General features: G+C 45.5%; 1 protein-coding gene and 1 long non-coding RNA gene across 5 annotated transcripts in view; both read left to right on the forward strand.

The window, feature by feature from the left end:
* LOC310674818 (uncharacterized protein) overlaps nucleotides 1–22229 on the forward strand; it is a 56351-nt gene that overhangs the window by 10341 nt on the left and 23781 nt on the right. For 2 of the 4 annotated variants that reach the window (XM_083434576.1, XM_083434577.1), the window contains exon 3: nucleotides 2162–2652. In XM_083434576.1, the coding sequence (XP_083290702.1) occupies nucleotides 2162–2652 (491 nt within the window). Of the gene's footprint in view, nucleotides 1–1792; nucleotides 1838–1930; nucleotides 1973–2043; nucleotides 2653–22229 lie in introns of all 4 variants that reach the window. The other 2 variants (XM_083434578.1, XM_083434579.1) reach the window with 2 other exon arrangements.
* On the forward strand, nucleotides 7281–9454 carry LOC310674856. The gene is made up of 2 exons (XR_014509803.1): nucleotides 7281–7990; nucleotides 9297–9454. It is a non-coding gene; the product is annotated as an uncharacterized lncRNA (long non-coding RNA).

The raw sequence follows: 22229 nt of genomic DNA on the forward strand, positions 1-22229 counted from the left end.
CATTTTTATCTTTGTACCAATGGCGGTAGCCTGGGCTGTATGATGGTGGTTGGACCAAGGCTCACCCAGTGAACTGCATAGTTGGGTGGAGCTTCCAGTTCTCCTTGTTTGTGTTGCTGGAATGCTGCACTGAGCTAAGCTGAAGCCATGGTTCGGCTTAGCGTGTCATCCAAAACAAGGCTTGCGGTTTAGCTGTCTCCAGGCTAACCATGAGCGGTGACCAAGGTTTGTCCCATGGCTTACAGCCCGTGCTTCATCTGGGAGAGGGTAAACCCTAAGTGGGGGTTCAGACGACACACCAAGCCAAACTGTGGCTTGGTTCAGTGCAGTACAGCAGTAAAATGAGCAAGGAAGAGCAAAGCAGCTGGGATCTGCTCTCCTGAAGCCAGAATTTTCACACCATGGTAGACCTCTATCTGCATTGCCGATCTAGTTTAGATTCTTCTGGCTGATGAGCTGCTTGCTTTACTCTTTCATATGTGGAGCTTGAATTTCTCTACAGGGAACAGTGTGGTGTTTTGTAAGGTATCATATGGGATGGGGGTGGTGCTGTGGTCTAAACCACTCAGCTCCTTGGGCTTGCTGACCAGAAGGTTAGCGGTTCGAATCCCCACAATAGGGTGAGTTCCTGTTGCTCTGTCCCAGCTTCTGCCAATATAGCAGTTTGAAAGCATGCCAGTGCAAGTAGATAAACAGGTACCCCTGTGACAGGAAGGTAAACAGTGTTTCCATGCGCTCTGGTTTCTGTCACAGTGTTCTGTTGCACCAGAAGTGGTTTAGTCATGCTGGCCACATGACTTGGAAAGCTGTCTGTGAACAAATGTCAGCTCCCTCAGCCTGAAAGCGAGATGAATGCCACATCCCCACAGTCGCCTTTGACTGGACTTAACTGTCCAGGGGTCCTTTACCTTTACCTACCTTTGTAAGGTATCTATCAAAGGTGGCAAGAATATATTGTCTGTGATTGACAACCCATAGTGCAATTGCTTTGATGCAGATACCTGGCCATGAGATACTGATGGCCCAATCATGTGTTATGAAATATAAGTCCACGTACTTTGCCACTTTGTAGGGGAAATACATTGTACAAAGAGTCCTTGTAGCACCGTATGTTGGAAATGCAAGGTAGATGTAAAACATCTGGTACCGCTTGTTGGCACCGTGTAAAAAATATAAAATGCCAAGTTTCTTCTAACAATAATTCTGTGCCGTATGCATTTCTGCCAAGTTGGGGAATGTTGCATTACTGCTCAAAATGGCGTTTGACTGAACCTTTCATTTGCCATTCTTTTCATACCGTTTCCTTTATGGTTGCGGTTGCTTGAAAAGTTACGCTATTTTGCAAGTTCAGTTGGTAAAAAGAAGGCAGGATGTAAGTTCTAAAATAAAACAAATAGCTATAACCATCTTGTGTTCAAGTTTCTACTTGACTTCTTCCTCTACCCAACCTCTCTCTCCACTTTAGATATGCATGTGGTTTTCAAGAATCAGCCATGCTCTTTAAATGTACTGTGGGAAGTAGGAGCTCAAACAATGTATGAGGACCCTAAAGGCACCCTGGTTATGGGTAAGGGTAGTGAAGTTCAGGGGCAACAAGAATGTGTCTGTTGTATGTATATTGGGTGGAGAGCCTTGGGGAACCTCAATATTAAATTAAAAATTATATTCAAAAGGGATCCCAAAGGAATAGTCTAAGGTTCGTAATTACAGAATGGTTGAAGCTCAGTATTCAAAAGGCTTGGTATCTTCACTAACACACGCAACTCTTGTCTCTTCTCTCTCATTGTATTAGTGCTCAGCTCACTTTCTTCTGCCTCTGCAAAGCTCTGCTCTGAAGGTATAGTGAGCAAGTTGCTGGGTCCTAGAAAACCAGCTGGACCTTTCCTTCTCCACAAATGAGCCTTGATTTCAACAGCTGTTGCTTTTGCAGGAGAATCACCAGTGGGTTCTTGGACTCTCTGGCCAAAGTGGGGTGTGTGCGGACATTATTATTATTATTATTTATTCAATTAATAAATAATCTTTCCCCACCTCCCCTTCCAGGGTCCCTGGTGAAGTAGTCATTTGATGGGGAGGGATACTGGCGTGGTCAGTTTCCCATCATGTGACAGCCATGACCGAGATCTCTTCAGTCACTTTTTTAAAAAATCTACTTCTGCAGAGAGAAGACGGAATTGCACCTTGACCCCCCTGGCAACCAATCAGCTGCAGAACCAAGAAAACCAGTGCTGCAAAGTACGAGCCCATTTTCCTCCTGGCCTGGACCGCCACAGCTCTGAAGAGGAGCTGGAACGTATTAGCTGCGAATTTGCTGCTGAGAAGCGAAAGTGGTCCCAGGTCAACAGGCTCTCCTGCTGCGGTGACAGCTGCAATACCTCCTCAAGCGACGAGGAGGTGAAGAACTTGTGCGGCATGTCGTTCCGGCCGGTGGCGGAAGCGGCGGACGGCTTGCATGCCACCCCTAGCCCAGTGCTTTTCAGTGCCTCCCCTCCCAAGAGACTCCAGCCTTTGGTACGGACCCCGACGTCCCGGCCTCTCATCTTCACGAGCGTCGGAGCCAGCTATGAGCAAGCGATGCCTTGTAAGCGGCACCGGCAAGGTTATGGAGACAAAGTCGGAAGGCCCAGCCTTGACCTGGAAAAAATGCAGCAGGTAAGGCCATGTTGCGTTGATAGTCAGTTGGCTGGTCTACGAACTATTCTACGAATGCATTTAGAATCTGCAGAGCTGGAAGCGCCTCTGAGAGCCATCCAACCCAAACCTTTGGGTTGAGGAATCTCAACGAAAGCATCCATAAGAGATGGCCATCCAACCTTTGCTTAGAAACCTCCAGTGAAGGATAGTCCACTATCTTTGGAGGGAGTCCGTTCCACGGCTGAACAGCTCTTTCCTCCAGAAAGTTCTACCCGATTTGATTCCATTTGTAGTCAGTTCACAGTTCACGAAAATATAGCAGGCTGTTGTGACAGTAATACATATAGAAAGGTATACAAATGAAAAGAAAATGAAACACCACTAGCAATTCAACCGTTAAGACTTCTTGTTTAAAATTTACATTTATGTTAAAAAATGAACGTTAAAAGCTTACAAATAGGCCAATCAACCATAATATGTACTTTCTTATTCTGCACCTAAACCCAACAGGTCTTGGAGGCCACTTGCAGTCCTCCTCCTGGCTGAGGCTCCCTTAGGAAGGCTCCTGGGTCTGGGAGGTGGGATGAGGCAGGTGGGAAGAGCCACCCCCAGATGGCGCACAGAGTTTCTCTGCCAGTAGTCTCACAAATTATGTGGTAGAATAATTGCTCAGACTTTCCCTCCTGGAATGAGGCACAGTTGGAACTGCTTTGACTACCCTGAGCTCCCTTGCTCCCTAGAACCCAATAGCCTTTATTCCTAGGGATGGGGAACCTCTGGCTCACCAGATATAGCTTCACTAGATATCCTATCGTTCCTCATCCTTGGATGTGGAAGCTGGGGCTAATGGGAGTTGAGGAGCTCAAGAACATCTGAGGAGCACCAGAAGTTCTCCATCCCTGCTTTAGCTCTTGGTGGTCTAGTAACTACCTTCTGCACTGCATGGAATCTGACTTCCTGTGTTCGCTTGCCAGGGGTTCCGTTTTTTCTGGCCTTCTCTCCTTTCTGGAAACGCTTCATGTTCTCAGCCTGTTGGTTTCATTGGCGGGGGCCACCGGTGTCCCATTGCCTCGCTCATTGGGCTTGGTGGTGTATTGTTTGCCTGTAATCAGTTGGAGAAAGCAGCTGCCCCATCTGCTTGTCATGCTAGGCTGCTTGTGGTGCCTTTGCAGAGGAGCGTTTGCTTCAGTGTGCATGTTCCTTTGCATTTGGCTCTCTTCCCACCTCGGGTCCCTTTCCATTTTGTTTTTGTTCAAATGGGGCTGAAACAGCTTGGCTTGCGTACAAAGGCACTGATACATCTACAGCGTATTCAGTGGTCTCCTTCCACCCCTTGATCGCTGTCCTTGGGCAACGTCCTAATTACACCCGGGACATGCTGCCAGCCGCATGCATTTTAATGAGGCCTTTGTGTTCGTGTCCCAGAAAGCCCAGGGCCGCTGCTTGCTTCTGGATGGAGGGGGCAGACTCTTCTTTTCAGGGGAGCCTGTGGGGAAGTGCTGTAGGACAGGAGGCAGATGGTGTGTGTGTGAGAGAGAGAGATCAGACAACTTGTTTTGGTTGACTTGAGGTGATGGCCGTTGCAAAGAGGCGGAAGAGCACCTGTAGTTGTCATAGTTGCCAGTTTCTTTCCAGGCCCAATTCAAGGTACTCACATTAACGTTTAAAGTCCTAAACTGTGTAGGCCTCAAACACCTCAAATACCATTTCCTTCCCTATAGACCCTCTCAAGTGTTGGTACTGGCAGAGAGGGCTCTCTTAGTAGTTCCACCACCCTCAAAAGTTCAGGTTGTGGTGGCAGAGAACATTCTCTGTGGCAGCTTCTGGGCTGTGCAATTCCCTCTCGACAGAGGTGCATCTTACAGCTTCAGTACAGTCGTACCTCGGAAGTCAAACGGAATCCGTTCCAGAAGTCCATTCAACTTCCGAAGTGTTTGGAATCAAAACCGTGGCTTCTGATTGGCTGCAGGAAACTCCTGCAGCCAATCGGAAGCCCCGTTGGACGTTTGGCTTCCAAAATAACATTCGAAAATCGGAACAATCCGGTTTCCGATCATTCGGGAGCCAGAACATTCGACTCTCAAGGCGTTTGGGAGCCAAGGTATGACTGTATATAGTTTCCATCATATGCTGAAGATGCACCTCTTTGCCTTGGGCTTTGACACCTGAGAGAGAGATTTTTAAAAGACCCAGCCCATTCCTGTGACTGTCATTTGTTTTTAATGTTTTTAATATTGGATTTCAAATGGGTGTAAGTAACCCATCCTGGAACCTGATGGTGGAGAGCGGGGATTAAAGGGAATCAATAATAACAAAAGTAAAGAAGTAATAAATTGTGTAGAAGATGACGTTTTGAAAGCCACAACTTGTGGTGCAGGGGAAGAGAAACTTTGTCACCTGCTGGAATCTCTCTTTGCTGTTGCAACTCTCTTCAAAATTGCAAGAGGATGGTCTTCTTGGCATCTGGTCAGTGGGAAGGAGCAAAATTCCAGAAATTCAACAGAAGCCCTGGTGAGCGCTTGCTCTTGCTCTTAACAGATGAAGTAGGCTGGTCTGATCTTGCAGTTTAAGCAGATGAAGAGGAGCCAGAAGAGTTAGATTCAAGAGCCTTTAACAGGTAGCTGTAGCATAGCCAGATTAACAGAATTGTAACCCTCCCCGCACCAGTCATATTTTTAACAGGAGCAGCAGCAGGGTTACTCTTAAAAGCTGGGCCAACCAAACCAATGGATTCAAATAACAAGAATGAAGATTGTGACTAAACATTAGGAATATCTTTCTTATGGCAAGAGCAATGGAACAGACCACCTCAGAAAGTGGTGGCCTCTCATTTCTTGGAGGTTTTTAAGCAGAGGTTGGATGGCCATCTGTCATGGATCCTTTAGGTGTGATTCCTGCATTTCAGGAAGTTGGACTAGATGACTCTTGAGGTCCCTTCCAACTCTACATTTCTATTATTATGAATACAGAAAAGACCTGAATGTGTTTAAACAAACAAACAAAAAAGCAAAGAAGATCTAGTCTGCTTGGTCTGTTTTCTACTTAATGTGCAAGACTTTAGTGGCAGGAAGTTGTGTTCGCTTTCCTCCAACAGGAACATCCAAAAATGGTATTTTCCCACCTCATTCTCCCACATGCCTAGGTCAGGCTTGGCTTGAGCTCTTCTGGGTTGGTTGAGGAGGAAGAGAAAAGGTTAGGCTCGCAGATTAAACTGTTTAATTTTGAAGGAGAGGATCATGGGAGGTCGGGAAATTGGAGGGAGCCCACAACCTTCTTATGGATCAAAAAATGCGCGCGCGCGCGCGCACACACACACACACACACACATATATATATATATATCAAAGGTGTGGGGAAATTGCTCTAGTTCTTGGGTGCTGCTCGTGGGCCTCCTTTGGGGATCTGGTTGGCCGCTGTGAGAACATAGTGCTGGTCTAGATTGGCTTTTGGCCTGAACAAGTGGGACTTTTAAGGATGTCCCGTCAGATGGAAGGAAATTATTGGTTAATTGCATGAAAATGATACAAGAGCAGTCTTGACTCGCTAGCACTGTCCTGTAAGCAATCCCAGCATCTGGCAATAAATAATACTTCTGAAGCTGAAGCCATCAGGGGTTTTTTTTGTTTTGTTTTTAATGGAATTGGCCTGCTCACTGGAATCTTTCCCGGTTTGTGGCCACCTTTTGACTCTTGAGCTCAGCAGCCTGGTAAGAGGGTATTAGTTTTGGGCTGCTGCTCTGGCTGTCATCCAGAAGGAAAGGTCACGCTGGCGGCCCTTGTTGCACATACTCTGGCATCCGGGTGGTGCCAGAGTGGTGTGTCCTCCGTACTTTGAGGGTGTGAACACTCTCCAACCTGCTCTGCAATTCACTCAAACCACCCCACACACAGTGCTCCTTGTTTTAATCCACGTAAACAATGCGCCCATTCTTTGGAGTGCTTGTATGTCAGTATCCACAACTGCTTGGGTTAGACTGAATGTGCGCTTGTGTGCCAAACAAGCTGTTAGCTCTGTTTGTTGAAGCCACGGGGAATGCAGATAGAGATTGGGTTATCTCAATGACTTCAGAAATTGGGAACGGCTGCTTCATCATTCAAGCATATGTTGGCAAATGAATTCTTGGGAGAGTCCCAGCTTCCTCTCCTAAATCTTACTGGTGGCCAACCCAGTTGGGCCAGTAGGGCTGGTGTAGTATGTTCACTCTGGCATGTTAGGTCTAACATTTCATGTGCATCCAACTGCAGAACCCATATCTTCAGGGGAATCCTACAGAAGCGTTCCAGGACTACTTTTATTATTTTAAAAAATAGAAAACCCTTTTTGCTTGGCAGATGGTGTTTGGCTTGGTTTTTTAATATACCTGCAAGTTTTCCCGTTCTGTTTTCCTGTGATCTGTCAGTGTAGGAAGTGAGAAAGATGTGACAAAAACCTGTGCAAAACACGTTTCCTAAGCAGTGGTGCATCCATGAAGGATAAGCTTTGTTGTGGATGTCTCCATGATCCTGGGCTTCTTCCAAGGTTGATGGCAATACTCTGCTTACTTTGGGATCAAATCATACCCTGTGGCGGCCCCTAAATCAAGGATGGGGAACCTGTGGCCCTCCAAATGTTGCTGGACTACAACTCCTATCAGCCACAGCCAACATGGCCAATATCAGGGTTGATGGGTGTTGTAGTTCAGCAACATTTGGAGGGACATAGGTGCCCCATCCCTGCCCTGGATGCATTTCTCAGAACTCCCCATAAGACAGGATAGATTCCTACAAATGGTGCCTATGTATCTGGCTGGTGAAGTCTATGTACTTCAAATGTGTTTGTGTGAAGGCTCCTGTCAAGTGTGAGCCAGTCTTTAATTATGTTGTGTTCTATATCTTGCTGCTGTTTTAAAATGCTATGAACTGCCCTGATAGCTGAGATAAAGAGGCACAATTTAAAATGAGATGGTCCTTTACAAATGAGTGGAATATTTAATACGGAATTGAACCCAGCTATGGAAAGTTTCTGTTGTCTGTTGAAGAACCTATTTATACACTGGAAATCTGGCTCCAATATGCTCGTCTATAGTGTTTGTTATAGAAGTCATCAGGAGTTTGGGTGGATGTGAATTAATGAATGGACTCCTTATATTTACATACAGAAACTTTGGCAGGCGTGTGTGTGTGTGTGTGTATGTAGGGATTTCCTCAAGCGTTTGGCAGTCGACTTACCACTGAATGACTGACTTCTGTGTGAGAGGAGATGGTGCTGAAGACATTGCAAGATTTCCATTTATTTTCCCAAGCATACAGCCTTTTGTGAAGATGCCGTTGTTACAGGGAAATAAAAAACGCAGAGTGAGAGCAGCTAAACATTGTTGGTAAGAGTGCTATGCTTTGCTGATGTTGAAGGCAAAATTTCCATTCACCTTTCTCAGGGGCACAGTTTCTTTCAGAATTTATAATGCCCGCTGTGTTTCGTTGACAGAGATTCTCTCCTCTGGTATACTCTGTCATAGCTCACCCATCCCAGCATTTGGGGTTGAGATGACACTGAAGTGCATAAATCACAAGTTTGACTATTATTCTTGAGAACTCATAATGCTTACCTTTGATGGGCGAGGAACATTATGACCCTGAGTTCCTCTTTGATTCTGATTTTTAACCCAAGCCGTAGAAGAACTTACTCTAATTAACCTTGCAACCAATGGCTGGAGGGCGAGCTCTGCCTTCCTCCTCCTGAAAGATGCACTTTATCTCTCTCCTTTGTCCACGGTACACGAAATGTGACTTGGGAATAAGAAGCCCTTTTTTTGGGGGGGGGGGGGAGAGACTGAAACATCCCTTGCACATACACAAAGCCATGATTGGAGGGAGGAAAATGCAGCCATTTCAAGAGATTCGGAGCTCATGGGGGCAACAAATATGGGCACTCTTTAACAGAAGGAGTGCTTCCTTATGATGGTTCTCTGCAGTTGCTTGCTAAGGCCAAACCTAGTTTGAATTGAGTCCACATCTATTTGTGACAGCAGAACCTCCCGTTGAAGGAGCTTCTGGAGTTTGTCTCCTTTGAGAAGCACAGCGCTACACCAAAGCTATTTTTAAGGCCTAGTAAAACAGGCTCCGAATACAGTGGTACCTGGGTTTACGAACTTAATCCGTTCCGGCAGTCAATTCTTAAACCAAAACCGTTCTTAAACTGAGGCGTGCTTTCCCTAACGAGGCCTCCTGCCACTGGTGCCCTTCCACCGTTCGGCTTCCGTTCTTAGACTGAGGTAAAGTTTGCAAACTGGGACACTACTTCCGGTTTTGCGGACTTTGTAAACCGAACAGTTTGTAAACAGGGCTGTTCTTAAACCGAGGTACCACTGTATGTAGCTGACCCCCCGCTACCTGGCATCAGGCATAGTACAGGCAGTCAAGCAATTAGCTGGTGAGCATCAGGGAGAAAACTCTCTCCAATCGCAGCCGTTTAATTATATGTTGCGTCAGTGGATCAAATCACTGGAGAGCGAGATCCCTTTATCCCATTAGCCCCTCCATGGCTCCCGTGGGCCCCTGTGTGTCATTCAATATGTACGTGATGCTCAGTGGGAACAAGATAGCAGAGATGGAAACTGGAGAACGGCGGGATGGTCCATGATGTTTCCTCTTTCTAATTAATTATTATTCTGCTGTCATCCTCAGGAAGCTCCTAATGATATTAAACAGACTCTTCACCCCGTTCGTCGTCTTTGCTGATGGTTCCAAACAACGCTGCTTATTGATGCAAAAAGCTGACTTGTTTGCATATTATACAAATGAGTCTAATACGGCAAAAATAAACATAGCGGCATGTGAAGGTTTACTGACTCTTAGGCATTTATGCTGCTGTGTTATAGGATCAGCCTTTCCCAACCTGGTGCCCCCCAGCTGTTTTGGACTATAATTCTCCATCATCCCCAGCCAGCATAGCAATGGTGTGGCCTGGAATAGGAATGATAAATTTAATCTGTGTGGGGAAAATGCTTGCTGGAGGGTACACCCCCTTTTTTTTTACACAATTTAATTACTGTTGAATAAGAGCATTTGCTTGCATTAGTTATGGTAGAGGCTTTAGGAAATAATTAGGGATGTACTAAATGAAGAAGAAGAAGAGTTTGGATTTGATATCCCGCCTTTCACTCCCTTTAAGGAGTCTCAAAGCGGCTAACATTCTCCTTTCCCTTCCTCCCCCACAACAAACACTCTGTGAGGTGAGTGGGGCTGAGAGACTTCAGAGAAGTGTGACTGGCCCAAGGTCACCCAGCAGCTGTATGTGGAGGAGCGGAGATGCGAACCCAGTTCCCCAGATTACGAGACTACCGCTCTTAACCACTACACCACACTGGCTAAGGGACGTGGGTGTGCTAAGGGACGTGGGTGGCGCTGTGGGTTAAACCTAGGAGCCTAGGACTTGCTGATCAGAAGGTCGGCGGTTCAAATCCCTGAGACAGGGTGAGCTCCCGTTGCTTGGTCCCTGCTCCTGCCAACCTAGCAGTTTGAAAGCACGTCAAAGTGCAAGTAGATAAATAGGTACCGCTCCGGCGGGAAGGTAAACGGCATTTCCCTGTGCTGCTCTGGTTTGCCAGAAGTGGCTTAGTCATGCTGGCCACATGACCCGGAACCTGTCTGTGGACAAATGCTGGCTCCCTTGGTCAATAAAGCGAGATGAGCGCCACAACCCCAGAGTCGGTCACGACTGGACCTAATGGTCAGGGGTCCCTTTATCTTTATAAATGGGCTAGTCCTCACAAAGATTCAAAATCCCCCTTTGCAGTAGCTGTTGTCGGGAGGATCTTCTGGTAGGGACCACTAGGGTTCCCTATGAATGAAATGACATCGCCTTAATTTTGGGAAGACTACATTTTTGCCACTGTGGCCCCTGGATAATAAATTCTCCTTAAGAGATTTTCATTGCTCACCAGCACCCACTGACAGAGAAGGGGACAGGGCACTGAGAGGACACTTTGCCCAGGGTCCCTCCAAGGTGGAGCTGGGCCCTGATGCTGAGAGATAGGCCTCTGAATATGAGATAGGTATAGATAGCTCAGCTCAAGGCTTGTCATAACAGCTAAGAGACTTCTAGCTCCTCCATCACTTCAAAGGAAACCACTGTAAAGCTAAAGCCAGTGTGGTGTAGTGGTTAGGGTGCCGGACAAGGGCCAGGAAGGCCAGGATTTGAATCCCCACTCCACCATGAAGGGTGACATTGGGCCAATCGCTCACACTCAGCCTAACCTACCTCACAGGGTTGTTGTGGGGGTTAAATGAGAAGGGGAGAGAACATTTCTTTCTTTCTTTAAATTTACCGCCCTTCAGCTGAAGATCTCGGGGAGCTTCGCCAAGATAAAAATACAGGATAAAAGCACAAAATAAATAGTTAAACCAAAAGCAAAACAACAGTCCACCTTGAGCTCCATGGAGAAAAAGGTGGGATAGAAATGCAATTAATTAAATTAAGACATGGTTGGCCCAAAAGGGAATTTGCAGGCACAGCCGATTGGCAGCACTCGCATGGTGCTTTGCGAGCCCCAACCGTTGATTGCTTATCAGGGTTTGCAAAGCATGATACCTTCGCCCACACTGTTTGATTTCACAGACTTGGGGAAGAAATGGGTCACCTGATGCCATTGTGATGTCAGCGGTCTGGCAGGTAGATTGCCCTGCCCACCTGTCGAGCTTAGCCCCGGGGATATGGGGGAGAGATAAAGAATTGGCCACCCCAGCCAGATCCAATTCCCCCACCTGGGGAACGCATTTCCTGCCCCGTAATGTACCTTAAAAAATCTGCTTACCTTTAGAAACATTGCTTAATGGCAGCTGCCTTGTGTGTATCTGTTTTATTGTTTTATTAATGTGTATTTCATTGACTGTTGACTTAAAGCTGCTTTAAGAGCAGGAAATTGTGATGATTATGATGATGGCGGTAGGGTTCAGCCAGCCCTAATCTGGGGCATGGACATTCAGTGGCAAACACAGCTGTTAGAGGAAAAGAAATCAGAAAATAGAGGGCTCTAGTTCACTGGCATTGGGGCTGTCTGTCTGTGAGATGCATGTTTTGCTGTTGTGAATTCCATACAGTTTGAAGAAAAGATGCACACCTGTAAAAATAAAAAAATAAAAAATCTGACTGCCACTAATGCAAACCCACAAAAAGTGCCCTCTCTGCCTGGCATAATGGCCAGAGTGCTGGACTAAAGAGCTGAGAGACCAGGGTTTGAATCACCACTCAGCCATGCAGTTCTTTTGGGTCATTTGCTGTCTCCAGCATGCCCCACAAGGTTGCTGGGGGTGGGGGTGGTGCTCTGTTTACACCACCTTGATCAACTTGAAGGAAAGATGGGATGAAAATGTAGGTTAAAAAAAAAAGATCAGAGGGAGGAGCTCTTCTGTCACACCTTAACAGGTTGTGCAACTTATGCCTGTCATAAATTGTAACTGGGAGCAAAAGGATCTGACAGTGGGGAGCTGTTCTTCTGTGTTTAGGATTGGCTATGGGGGAGGGAGGGAGAAACTCAGCAAAGAATTCTCCTCTTTGAGCCAATTGCTTGCAGGCAAATAATATGTATTTGGCCCCCTCTTTCTTTGAGCATGCGTGTGCATGTGCATGCATATACCGTATTTTTTGCTCTATAAGACTCACTTTTTCCCTCCTAAAAAGTAAGGGGAAATGTGTGTGCATCTTATGGAGCGAATGCAGGCTGCGCAGCTATCCCAGAAGCCAGAACAGCAAGAGGGATTGCTGCTTTTGCTGCGCAGCGATCCCTCTTGTTGTTCTGGCTTCTGAGATTCAGAATATTTTTTTCTTGTTTTCCTCCTCCAAAATCTAGGTGCGTCTTATGGTCTGGTGCGTCTTATAGAGTGAAAAATACGGTATATATATGTGTGTGTGTGTGTGCACACAGACACACAAATATTTGCGCACACGCTCCCTGGCCTGCTTCAGTTTGCCACGTGGTGAGATGGTAGGTGGGAGGCCATCAAACAGAAGCCTCTGGCCTCACAATAGCCACTTTGTCTGGTGGCCTGACCTCATTTGCCCACCACGCTGCAGCTGCTCCCATCCCTAGCCAGGCATTAACCCCCGGCATGCTGTGTGCCAGACACAACATTTCACAGGGATGGGGAGAGTGGTGGGCAGGAGCTGTTTCCTATTGTTCTTCACTGGCTCTCCTTTCTTGGGTTGGGTGTGTTACTGCTTAGCTCTGTGTTCTGTTCCTAACAACTGTCACCAGCAGGGATGTTGGGTAAGACTAAGTTGAGAGCTCCTGGAAACACAGAAAAGTCTTGCTTAGTTTGCGAGTCCCGCCTCCTCCCTCTCTCCTCTTGGCAGATCTGCTTATAGCTGTGAGAGAACATTCTCAATGCTGCTGAGAAAAGTGTGTCATGGGAAGGACTTCTCATGCACAAGTACAGCAGACGTTGACTTGTGTTCTCTCTGTAGGCTTCTTGCCCCTATGTTGGTGCCATGCTGTGTCTTCTCCATCCTTTGTGTGTGATGTGCTCTGAAACAGTGTGTGAATAACATGGGGGGGGGGTATTTGAGCCCCCGTCTCTCTGACAGGCTGTACTACTGGGACTAGAGGACTGGGGTGTCTCAGCAGTGTATGTAGTGCTGGGGAGATGCCCCCTTCAGTGAAATTCATTGTTTGCCTCCATGAGTGGTGGCAATCCCTGATAGGTGGGCACTAGTGACGTTCCCAAGAACATGTAAGGATGTGTCTGTCATTGCTTACCTTTTTTATTTTTATTTTTTGCCTTTTCTGGTTTATGTTTCCCTCCATTGGATTCTGCAGCCATTCTGCCTGTGCAGCAGCAGCGTATCTTCAGAATGTAAAAATTGCTCCAATGAGGTTGGGATCGGGGTTTCCTGCCCAAAAGGCAGTGACTGCCGCAGGTTGGTTTTACTGAAAAACTTTGCTTTAACAGATTGGTAAGGTTCTAAAACAGTGAACAGGCAGTCAGGCTGTTTCCACCTCGCATGGCAAAATTTCCCTTGCTTGGTTTCCATGTTCTATGCCCTGTGCAGCTGCTGTAGCAGCAGGTGTGAAGATAACCAGGCAGCAGATTCCTCATGTGAACAGAAAAGAGCCTGTGGGAGCAATTTAAAAGTGTGCTAGCGTAAAATTGTCTCAGTGCTGTGTGCTTCTTTTATTTTAGAAGCAGGAGATGGACTTAGGCTTGACATACTGAGCTTGCAGAACAGAACTGAGGGTTCCTGTCCTTTTTTTCACTTTTTGGTCTGTAACAGGGCTTCAGTTCTTTCTAGCAGCAATTACTACCGTAATTCTGAGACGTGGCTTTTCCCATTATAGCATCTCTATCAGAATTTTTTTTTTTTGTCTGCCGCATTTCTGTACCTGTTAAAAAGCCGGAGAGCCATGCCACAAAAAAGTTGGTAACTCTTAATAGAATGCTGCCTCTCCTAAGCTCTCTTCAGGTGTTCATTGCAACTGTGGGAAGGTCTGAAGCGGGGTTGAAAGTGTGTTTGGTTCAGTCTGGGAAGGCTGCGGGTAGTTGGTGGGCATGGAAAATTTTGTCAAATTTCTTTTTCAATCTTAAATTCATCTTGCCACACTTCTGTTTCATATTTTTTTTTAATCCTCACAAAAATCTCTGGTGTGCATTTCTGCCAATATATATTTCTCTATGCTGTTTTGTCTAATAAAATGCATATTTGTTATGTTCACCAATACACGCATTTTTCACACGTTGACACAAACGTACACATTTGGGTCGGGAGCTTACTTTGCAATAGTTGGAGAAGTGTAAATTTCAGAAACAGCCTGTGTTTGGGTTTTGGCGTTGTTTTGGGAAGTGCAAATGAGTTTGGTTCACATTTTAAAATGACCCTAATTTCTCCTCTTTCCCTGGGAACAGCTGGAGCTTCTGCCCACAGGGACATCGGCAAGCAGGGTGCTGAGCTCCCCACACCTTCTGCTCATTACTGGAATTCCCAGTTCAGGCATAACGCCTGTCTTTGTACTTCTCACTAAGAATTCATGGTAGGATCAAAACTGTATTAGACTTGCCAGCTCAGCGACTCAGGTTGAAGAATGCAGGTCCTACCCACATCTGCAGCTAATAATAATAAATAATAGTAACTTATTATTTGTACCCTGCCCATCTGCGTGGCTTGCTCCAGTCACTCTGCGGGGCTTTCAACATATTTTAAAACATAATAAAGCATTAAACCTTAAATCTGCCTTCTAAAAGTTATATAGTGCCACAGTTTGCGAGATTCATATTGTTTCAGCTATGCCATTTGTGTGCATGCACATAAACTAATGCTGTGCTGCTTCCCTGAGAAGCGGAGAAAGCAGCTGAAGAAAGCTCTGGAAAGGCAAGAGAGAACAAGCTGCAGCGGCCCTTCAGAGTTGCATGGCAAGCTGTGTGTGCTTCTCACTGCTAATCTGTAAAAGGCAATACTCTGTCTGGGGATTGAAATGGCTCAGGGGAAGTGATGCAAATCTATGTCAGTGTAGTTGAATCTAGTTTGTAAAGGGCCGCACTTAGTGCATCTTGACCCAAGAGGATTTCCCTGGGGACCATTTTTGCCAGCAAAAACTTGTGTCTGCTGCTTTTGAGGTGCAAAACTACTCTTGTGCCTCTCTTCCCATATTTGCTCCAATCTTGCTTGCAGGATCCTCACACAGCATTCTGCCCAACTTTTGGAGACACAAAACCAGGATGTGCGTCTTCCAGGATGCACTTCTGGGTGAGTCGCATGACCTATGCCTCCCTCTGGCCCAGAAAAAAATGTTATTTTTCAGGGCAAGAGCGCATCACCCAAAATGGCCACCACGATCTCGTCTGGAAAAAAGGGACGTCCCTTTTTCCCCAGGGCTCTTGGCAGATTTGTAACGCAGTAAAAATGAATGGGGTCAGCACCTACTGTTTTAAGTTATGTCCAGTCCAAGTAGAGACAAGAAGTGAATGCAGTTTCAGACAAGAGCCTGCTTTGGTAACAGAAAGATTTATGATGCAGCTTTGCAGGCCTTGGAAAAGCCTCGATTTGGTTAAGCATTAAGACCTGTAGAGCCTATGCATGTTTACTTGGAAGGTAAGTTGGCTGCGTTTCGAAGGGGTTTATTGCCAGATTAAGTGTTCTTAGGGTTGCTCCCCTAAAATTATTTGTGGCTGAGGCCAGTGGGATTCTGGAATTTCTCGCACTTGGAAACTTGGTTGCGGCCTGACTTGCGTGTGGAGAAATAGCAGCGGGGATCCTGTCAAACCGTCAATGACATGCCCTTGTGGCAGCGCCAGGAGCAGAACGTCAAAAACTCAGTTCCAACACCTGGTTTAAAATAGAAAGTGTGAACAGCACAACGAGGATGGATGAGGGAAATCTATGGCTTTGTTTTCAGCCTGACTTCGGGCTATTGTTTTCAGAATTTGCTGGGGGAAACCAGTGTGGTGAAATGGTTTGGGGGGAAACTGAACTGAGGAGCTTTTCTTCAACTTTCCAACTTATAGGATAGCTAGTAACTGGGACGTGATGGTCTGCTTCCACTGTTGAAGGCAACATGCCTTGAAATACTACATTCTGTGAATCACAGGTCAGAAGAGTGCTGTTGTGCTTGCGTTTTGCTCACAGGCTTCACATGGGCATTTGGTTGGTGACCATGAGAACAGGATGCTGGGACTTAGGGCCACATAAAGGGCACCATATATTTAATGCACCGTGATGACACCACTTTAAATTCCCCCAAGGAATTCTGGGGGGTGTAGTTTGTGAAGGGTGCTGAGGGTTGTTAGGAGAGCCCAGTTACCTTCCCAGAACTGCAGTTCCCCGAAGAGGGGTTGATTGTTAAACTAAAATCTGAGAATTGTAGCTCTGGGTGGGGAATAGGGGTCTCCTGACAACTCTCAGCACCCTTAAAAAACCACAGCTCCCATAATACCTTGGGAGAAGCCAAAGTGGTGCCATCAAAGTGGTACCACAGTGATTTAAACATCTGGTGAGAATGTGGCCTAGGTGGCCATTTGTTCTGATCAAGCAGGGCTCTTTTTACATTCAGGAACACCAGAAGCACAACTGGTGGGACCCAGCAGCCTGTTTATGAGACTTGGAGAAGAAAGGCATGCAGGACATATGAGAAGGACAGCTCTTCCCTGACATGAGCAACTGGTCAGAACTTTCTGCTGCCACCTTCAACTTTTGTGATGTAGGTCTGGGGGCAAATGCAAATCATGGGTAGAAGGCATACCGGTAATCCCAAAGAACATGACATTTTCCTCATTAGGACACCAAATTTGCTTTCGGTTCACAATTTGGTTGTTTCTTTGCCCAGTGAGTAATAGTGTGTGGTGATACAATTCTTGTTCTACATCATGTTCCAGTATCTTTAGGCACTGCAGCTAACAGATGGGGTTTGAAATTCTGGTTTGCGGTGTTTAAATATTTGACTTTTGAATAATGAAAATTGTAAAATACAGATAGGTGTTGGACTTCAGGAATGTTTTGAACTTAATTGGGTTGTAACTTCTTCACGTGACATTGAATGGGAAGCGTGTAAGGGCTACATTTGAAGCAAGATTATAGCATATGGCTTCCATAAGGAATGCATTAGAACATTGCAGGAAGAGAATTTTCAGAAAACAGCAAAGTTTCTCTTCTAAATCAATTTGCAACATCCTTTTCCTCAGATATTTATAGAAAACATCTGTAACACGCTAAATATAAATTAAATTAGGGCTGAATTTGGATTTACATGTATTCACCAAATATATTGGGAAAGTGGTGAGAGACTGGATAATTGACTTTTCATTTTTTTAAAGTCAGAACTATATGTTGTTGGTCAGAGGTGAGTGTAACACCGTCTGTTCGGTACCAGAAGAAATAAATTCAGAGTTTCAGAAGTATTACTCCAAATTACATAGGAAGGATAATGATCCTACATGGTGTGTGACTTTGAAAGCATTTTTTCCCCAGTTGGTTCTCCTACATCTTAAATACACAAGCAAAAGGAAATTCTTGCAAAACCATTACAGATGGAAGAAATTAAGAATGCCATTTATATAATGAAGATTGGGAAAGTGCAGGGGCCAAATGTCAAGTTCAAAGTATGATGCATATATTTCAGTTTCTCCTGTGTCTTGTAAAGATCATACTCTCTGGGTAAATTATAAGCCAGTTAATTAATGTAGATGCTAAGATGCAAACAGTGAATTTGGCAAATGGAGTTGAAGCAGTGATAACAGCAGGATGTTAGGCGGTGTATGTCAGAATCCACATACATGTCCACCATGCACATGAATCCAACCTACACCCTGAGAGGAATGGAAACGTGTCGGAACTTGTGCCCATTTAAAATAAATGCACCCCAATTCACCTTCATAGCTGGTAAAGAACACATCACACCAGAAAGTAGGAAAGATTGGTTTATTGCTCAGATGAGAAAAAGAGAGCATATGTGCTAATTTGGGCAGCAAGTTGATTTGCATTGAGTAGAAAGTAATGTGCCTAAAACCTGCCCAGATCTGAGGGACTTGGAGATACCGCAACCCTAGGCAGTGTGCATCATGCTGTTGCACACAAGAATTTGTGGATAAGAACATAAGAACATAAGAACTGGAGGAGGGCAAATGTTGTCCCTATTTTCAAAAAGGGGAAAAGAGAGGACCCAAATAATTACCGCCCAGTCAGTCTGACATCAATACCAGGGAAGATTCTGGAGCAGATCATCAAGCAAACAATCTGTGAGCACCTAGAAAGGAATGCTGTGATCACCAATAGTCAGCAGGCATTTCTGAAAAATAAGTCATGCCAGACTAACCTGATCTCGTTTTTTGACAGAATTACAAGCCTGGTAGATGAAGGGAACGCAGTGGATGTAGCCTACCTTGATTTCAGCAAGGCATTTGACAAGGTGCCCCATGATATTCTTGTAAAGAAGCTGGTAAAATGCGGTCTTGACTATGCTACCACTCAGTGGATTTGTAACTGGCTGACTGACCGGACCCAAAGGGTGCTCATCAATGGTTCCTCTTCATCCTGGAGAAGAGTGACTAGTGGGGTGCCACAGGGTTCTGTCTTGGGCCCGGTCTTATTCAACATCTTTATCAACAACTTGGATGATGGACTCAAGGGCATCCTGATCAAATTTGCAGATGACACCAAACTGGGAGGGGTGGCTAACACCCCAGAGGACAGGATCACACTTCAAAACGACCTTGACAGATTAGAGAACTGGGCCAAAACAAACAAGATGAATTTTAACAGGGAGAAATGTAAAGTATTGCACTTGGGCATAAAAAATGAGAGGCACAAATACAAGATGGGTGACACCTGGCTTGAGAGCAGTACATGTGAAAAGGATCTAGGAGTCTTGGTTGACCACAAACTTGACATGAGCCAACAGTGTGACGCGGCAGCTAAAAAAGCCAATGCAATTCTGGGCTGCATCAATAGGAGTATAGCATCTAGATCAAGGGAAGTTATAGTGCCACTGTATTCTGCTCTGGTCAGACCTCACCTGGAGTACTGTGTCCAGTTCTGGGCACCACAGTTCAAGAAGGACATTGACAAACTGGAACGTGTCCAGAGGAGGGCAACCAAAATGGTCAAAGGCCTGGAAACGATGCCTTATGAGGAACGGCTGAGGGAGCTGGGCATGTTTAGCCTGGAGAAGAGGAGGTTAAGGGGGGTATGATAGCCATGTTCAAATATATAAAAGGATGTCACATAGAGGAGGGAGAAAGGTTGTTTTCTGCTGCTCCAGAGAAGCGGACACGGAGCAATGGATGCAAACTACAAGAAAGAAGATTCCACCTAAACATTAGGAAGAACTTCCTGACAGTAAGAGCTGTTCGACAGTGGAATTTGCTGCCAAGGAGTGTGGTGGAGTCTCCTTCTTTGGAGGTCTTTAAGCAGAGGCTTGACAACCATATGTCAGGAGTGCTCTGATGGTGTTTCCTGCTTGGCAGGGGGTTGGACTCGATGGCCCTTGTGGTCTCTTCCAACTCTATGATTCTATGATAAGAAGAGCTCTGCTGGATCAGACCAGAAGCCCAGCATCCTGTTCTCACAGTGGCCAACCAGATGATTGTGGGAAGCCCCCAAGCAGGACCTGAGCGCAATCCCCACTTGTGAGTCTCGGCCACTGGCTCCAGGCTAATGGCTACAGATAGCCTTGAATTTGTCACCTTCTCATTAATGACATTCATGTCGGTGGATCAGCTTTATTGGATGACCCTGAGTTCCGAACATCTCCCTGCCCACTCTGTCATGTTCCCATTACTTGTCTGTTTTCTAAACTGAAAAGCTGCAAGAGTTGTTTATTAGCTCTTCCCCCTCACCTCACAGTGTCTCCCTTAGACACTGACCCAAAGGCCAGATGCTGGGGGATGAGGCGGCTGCTTGATGAGCTCCATTCAAGAGCGAGTAAAGGGATCCCAGCAGCTGTTTCCTCTCTCTCTCTCTTTTTAAAAAAGCAGCATTTTGTCTTGCTTTCAGAGTCCCACGCTTGAAACTGCCATGCAGGTGTTTCTCTCTCTCTCTCCCCATCGCCTGGGTCTCTGGTATCCACCTGGAGTTTGAGATGCCAAGCAGGAGTGAGCGCTGGGCCTTGCCCTTGAGTGACAAAATAAATGCCTTCTCATCTGGGGAATTTCAAAACAAGCCCGTGGTTTTGTGGCAAGGAGAAAAAAATATTGTAAACCTGATGACCTTTTCTCCCGATGATAGTATTAGTACTGGCATTTTTGTAAGGGGAAATCTGCTTCCGGCTCTTCAGAATCTCGCCAAATTAATACTGAGGGAGGTGCTTTTTTTATTTACATTGAACAGCTATAGACAATACATGCCAACGTCAAGTTTCTTCGATTCTATGTAATCACCAGCTTTTCCACTATGTGTGTGTGTGTGTGTGTGTGTGTGTACACACTAAATAGACATATAGATATAAACACACACAACAACAATTTTTAATGTGCTGTAAGCCACCCAGAGTGGCTGGGGAAACCCAGCCAGATGGGCAGGGTATAAATAATAAAATTATTATTATTATTTATTTATTACACTAGGGCCTCTGCCCCTCCTCTCTGTGCCCACAAACCCCTCCTTTCGCTGAGCTTGCCCAGTAAATACCAGCTTGATGATACTTTTCACAGCAGCGCTGGAAACAAAGCCCGAGTTTGTTTTATACAGGCATTTCCAGGAAAATTATGTTCAGAGTTGGCTGGTTGCATGCATGGGTTGGGACAGCACTCCAACCGCTTGGCGTATTTTGCCTGGGAACCCCTTCTAGTCCTGGAAGCTCTGGGGATGAATTTAGCCCACAGGCTTGGAACTCAAGTTGGGATGAGGGGGAAGAAGCCACTGTGTTCTTGCTCCAGTGCCTTTCGTAGGTGAAACACTGCACGGTATGGCAAGAGGGATTATCATGTTCCGCTTGTACATACACATCAAGCTGTTAAGGGCACAAGAGCCAGGGATGTATTAAGCTGGCAGTCCTGCTTGGGTCCAGGAGCAAGCTATGTTTTGGTGAGTTTGTGGAGAGATGCTCCATTGGATGATCAGGAGGTGGAGCTAACTGGTGGAGCGCATGTTTTGTGCTAGTAGTAAGTGGTTTACTGGAAACTGCCTCGTGAGGCGTAATCTGTCATCTACCCTTCCCTGCCTTTTAGAACACTGCTAAGGTAATAACTTGATATAAGTTTGAGAACTGATGGGCAAAGTTCCAAATGCTCGTTAATTTGGTTCACACTGATAATTGGTTTTGCAATGCAATATGGGATTCATACTGGGTGGTTCGCATTTCTGGCTGTCAGTGTTGTTGTTTTGGTTCGAGAAATCTTGCTTGATCAGACTTCTAATTAAAGAGACTTCTGAACGCTGAATTGCTTAAGTTTGAAGTAGAGTCTTTTGACAACTTGATGGTTTCTGGCTGTGGAGTTTTCTCTTGTGCTCAGCTCGCTTTGATCCTAATTGGGTAGGGATGTTTTGGGCGTGCCGCTTCTGAGGGATCTCATTTGTACTGGAGTGTTTTGCTGAACAGTACTAAACTGTTCTGTTTCATGCTGAAATGTTATGATGTCACTTTTGGAATAGGGCTGCCATTTTGTAATGGCCTCAGAATAAAACTGAAAAGGATATATATTCATTGTTTCTGTAATGCTACACTGAGCAGAGGCAACGTGTGGGTAAAAGACAGATGTAGGTTAACCTCTTAATAGCAGAGTTTGCGGTTTTGCTGGTCCCTTCTTGTATCTCTCGAGTTTCTTTTCTCTTTCTCATTATGGGATCAACATAACCACAAGCTCTGTATTTCACTCACACATTGCAGCATTGCAGAATCGGTGTCCATCGTTTTTAAACACATCTCAGTTTCACTTGCAGCCCATTATGCTGTTCCAAAAGTTACATTAGAATACTTCACAATAGTGGAACTTGCAGTTGTGTTGGTCCCAAAGAATGAAAAAGACAAGATCACACTGCATTTAGGGTTCCACAGATCAAACAGACAAGTTCCCTGCTCTAGGGAAGGAACAATCTGTGCCTCGAGTATCCATGGTGCTTGTTCAGCCCTTAGGTTAAAAGAAATAAAAATATTAAAACAAATGTGTTAAGAATTTCATCATTACAATGCTAAAATA

The sequence above is a fragment of the Podarcis tiliguerta genome, assembly GCF_965153285.1.
Source record: "Podarcis tiliguerta genome assembly, chromosome: 3".
NCBI classification, from domain to species: domain Eukaryota; kingdom Metazoa; phylum Chordata; class Lepidosauria; order Squamata; family Lacertidae; genus Podarcis; species Podarcis tiliguerta.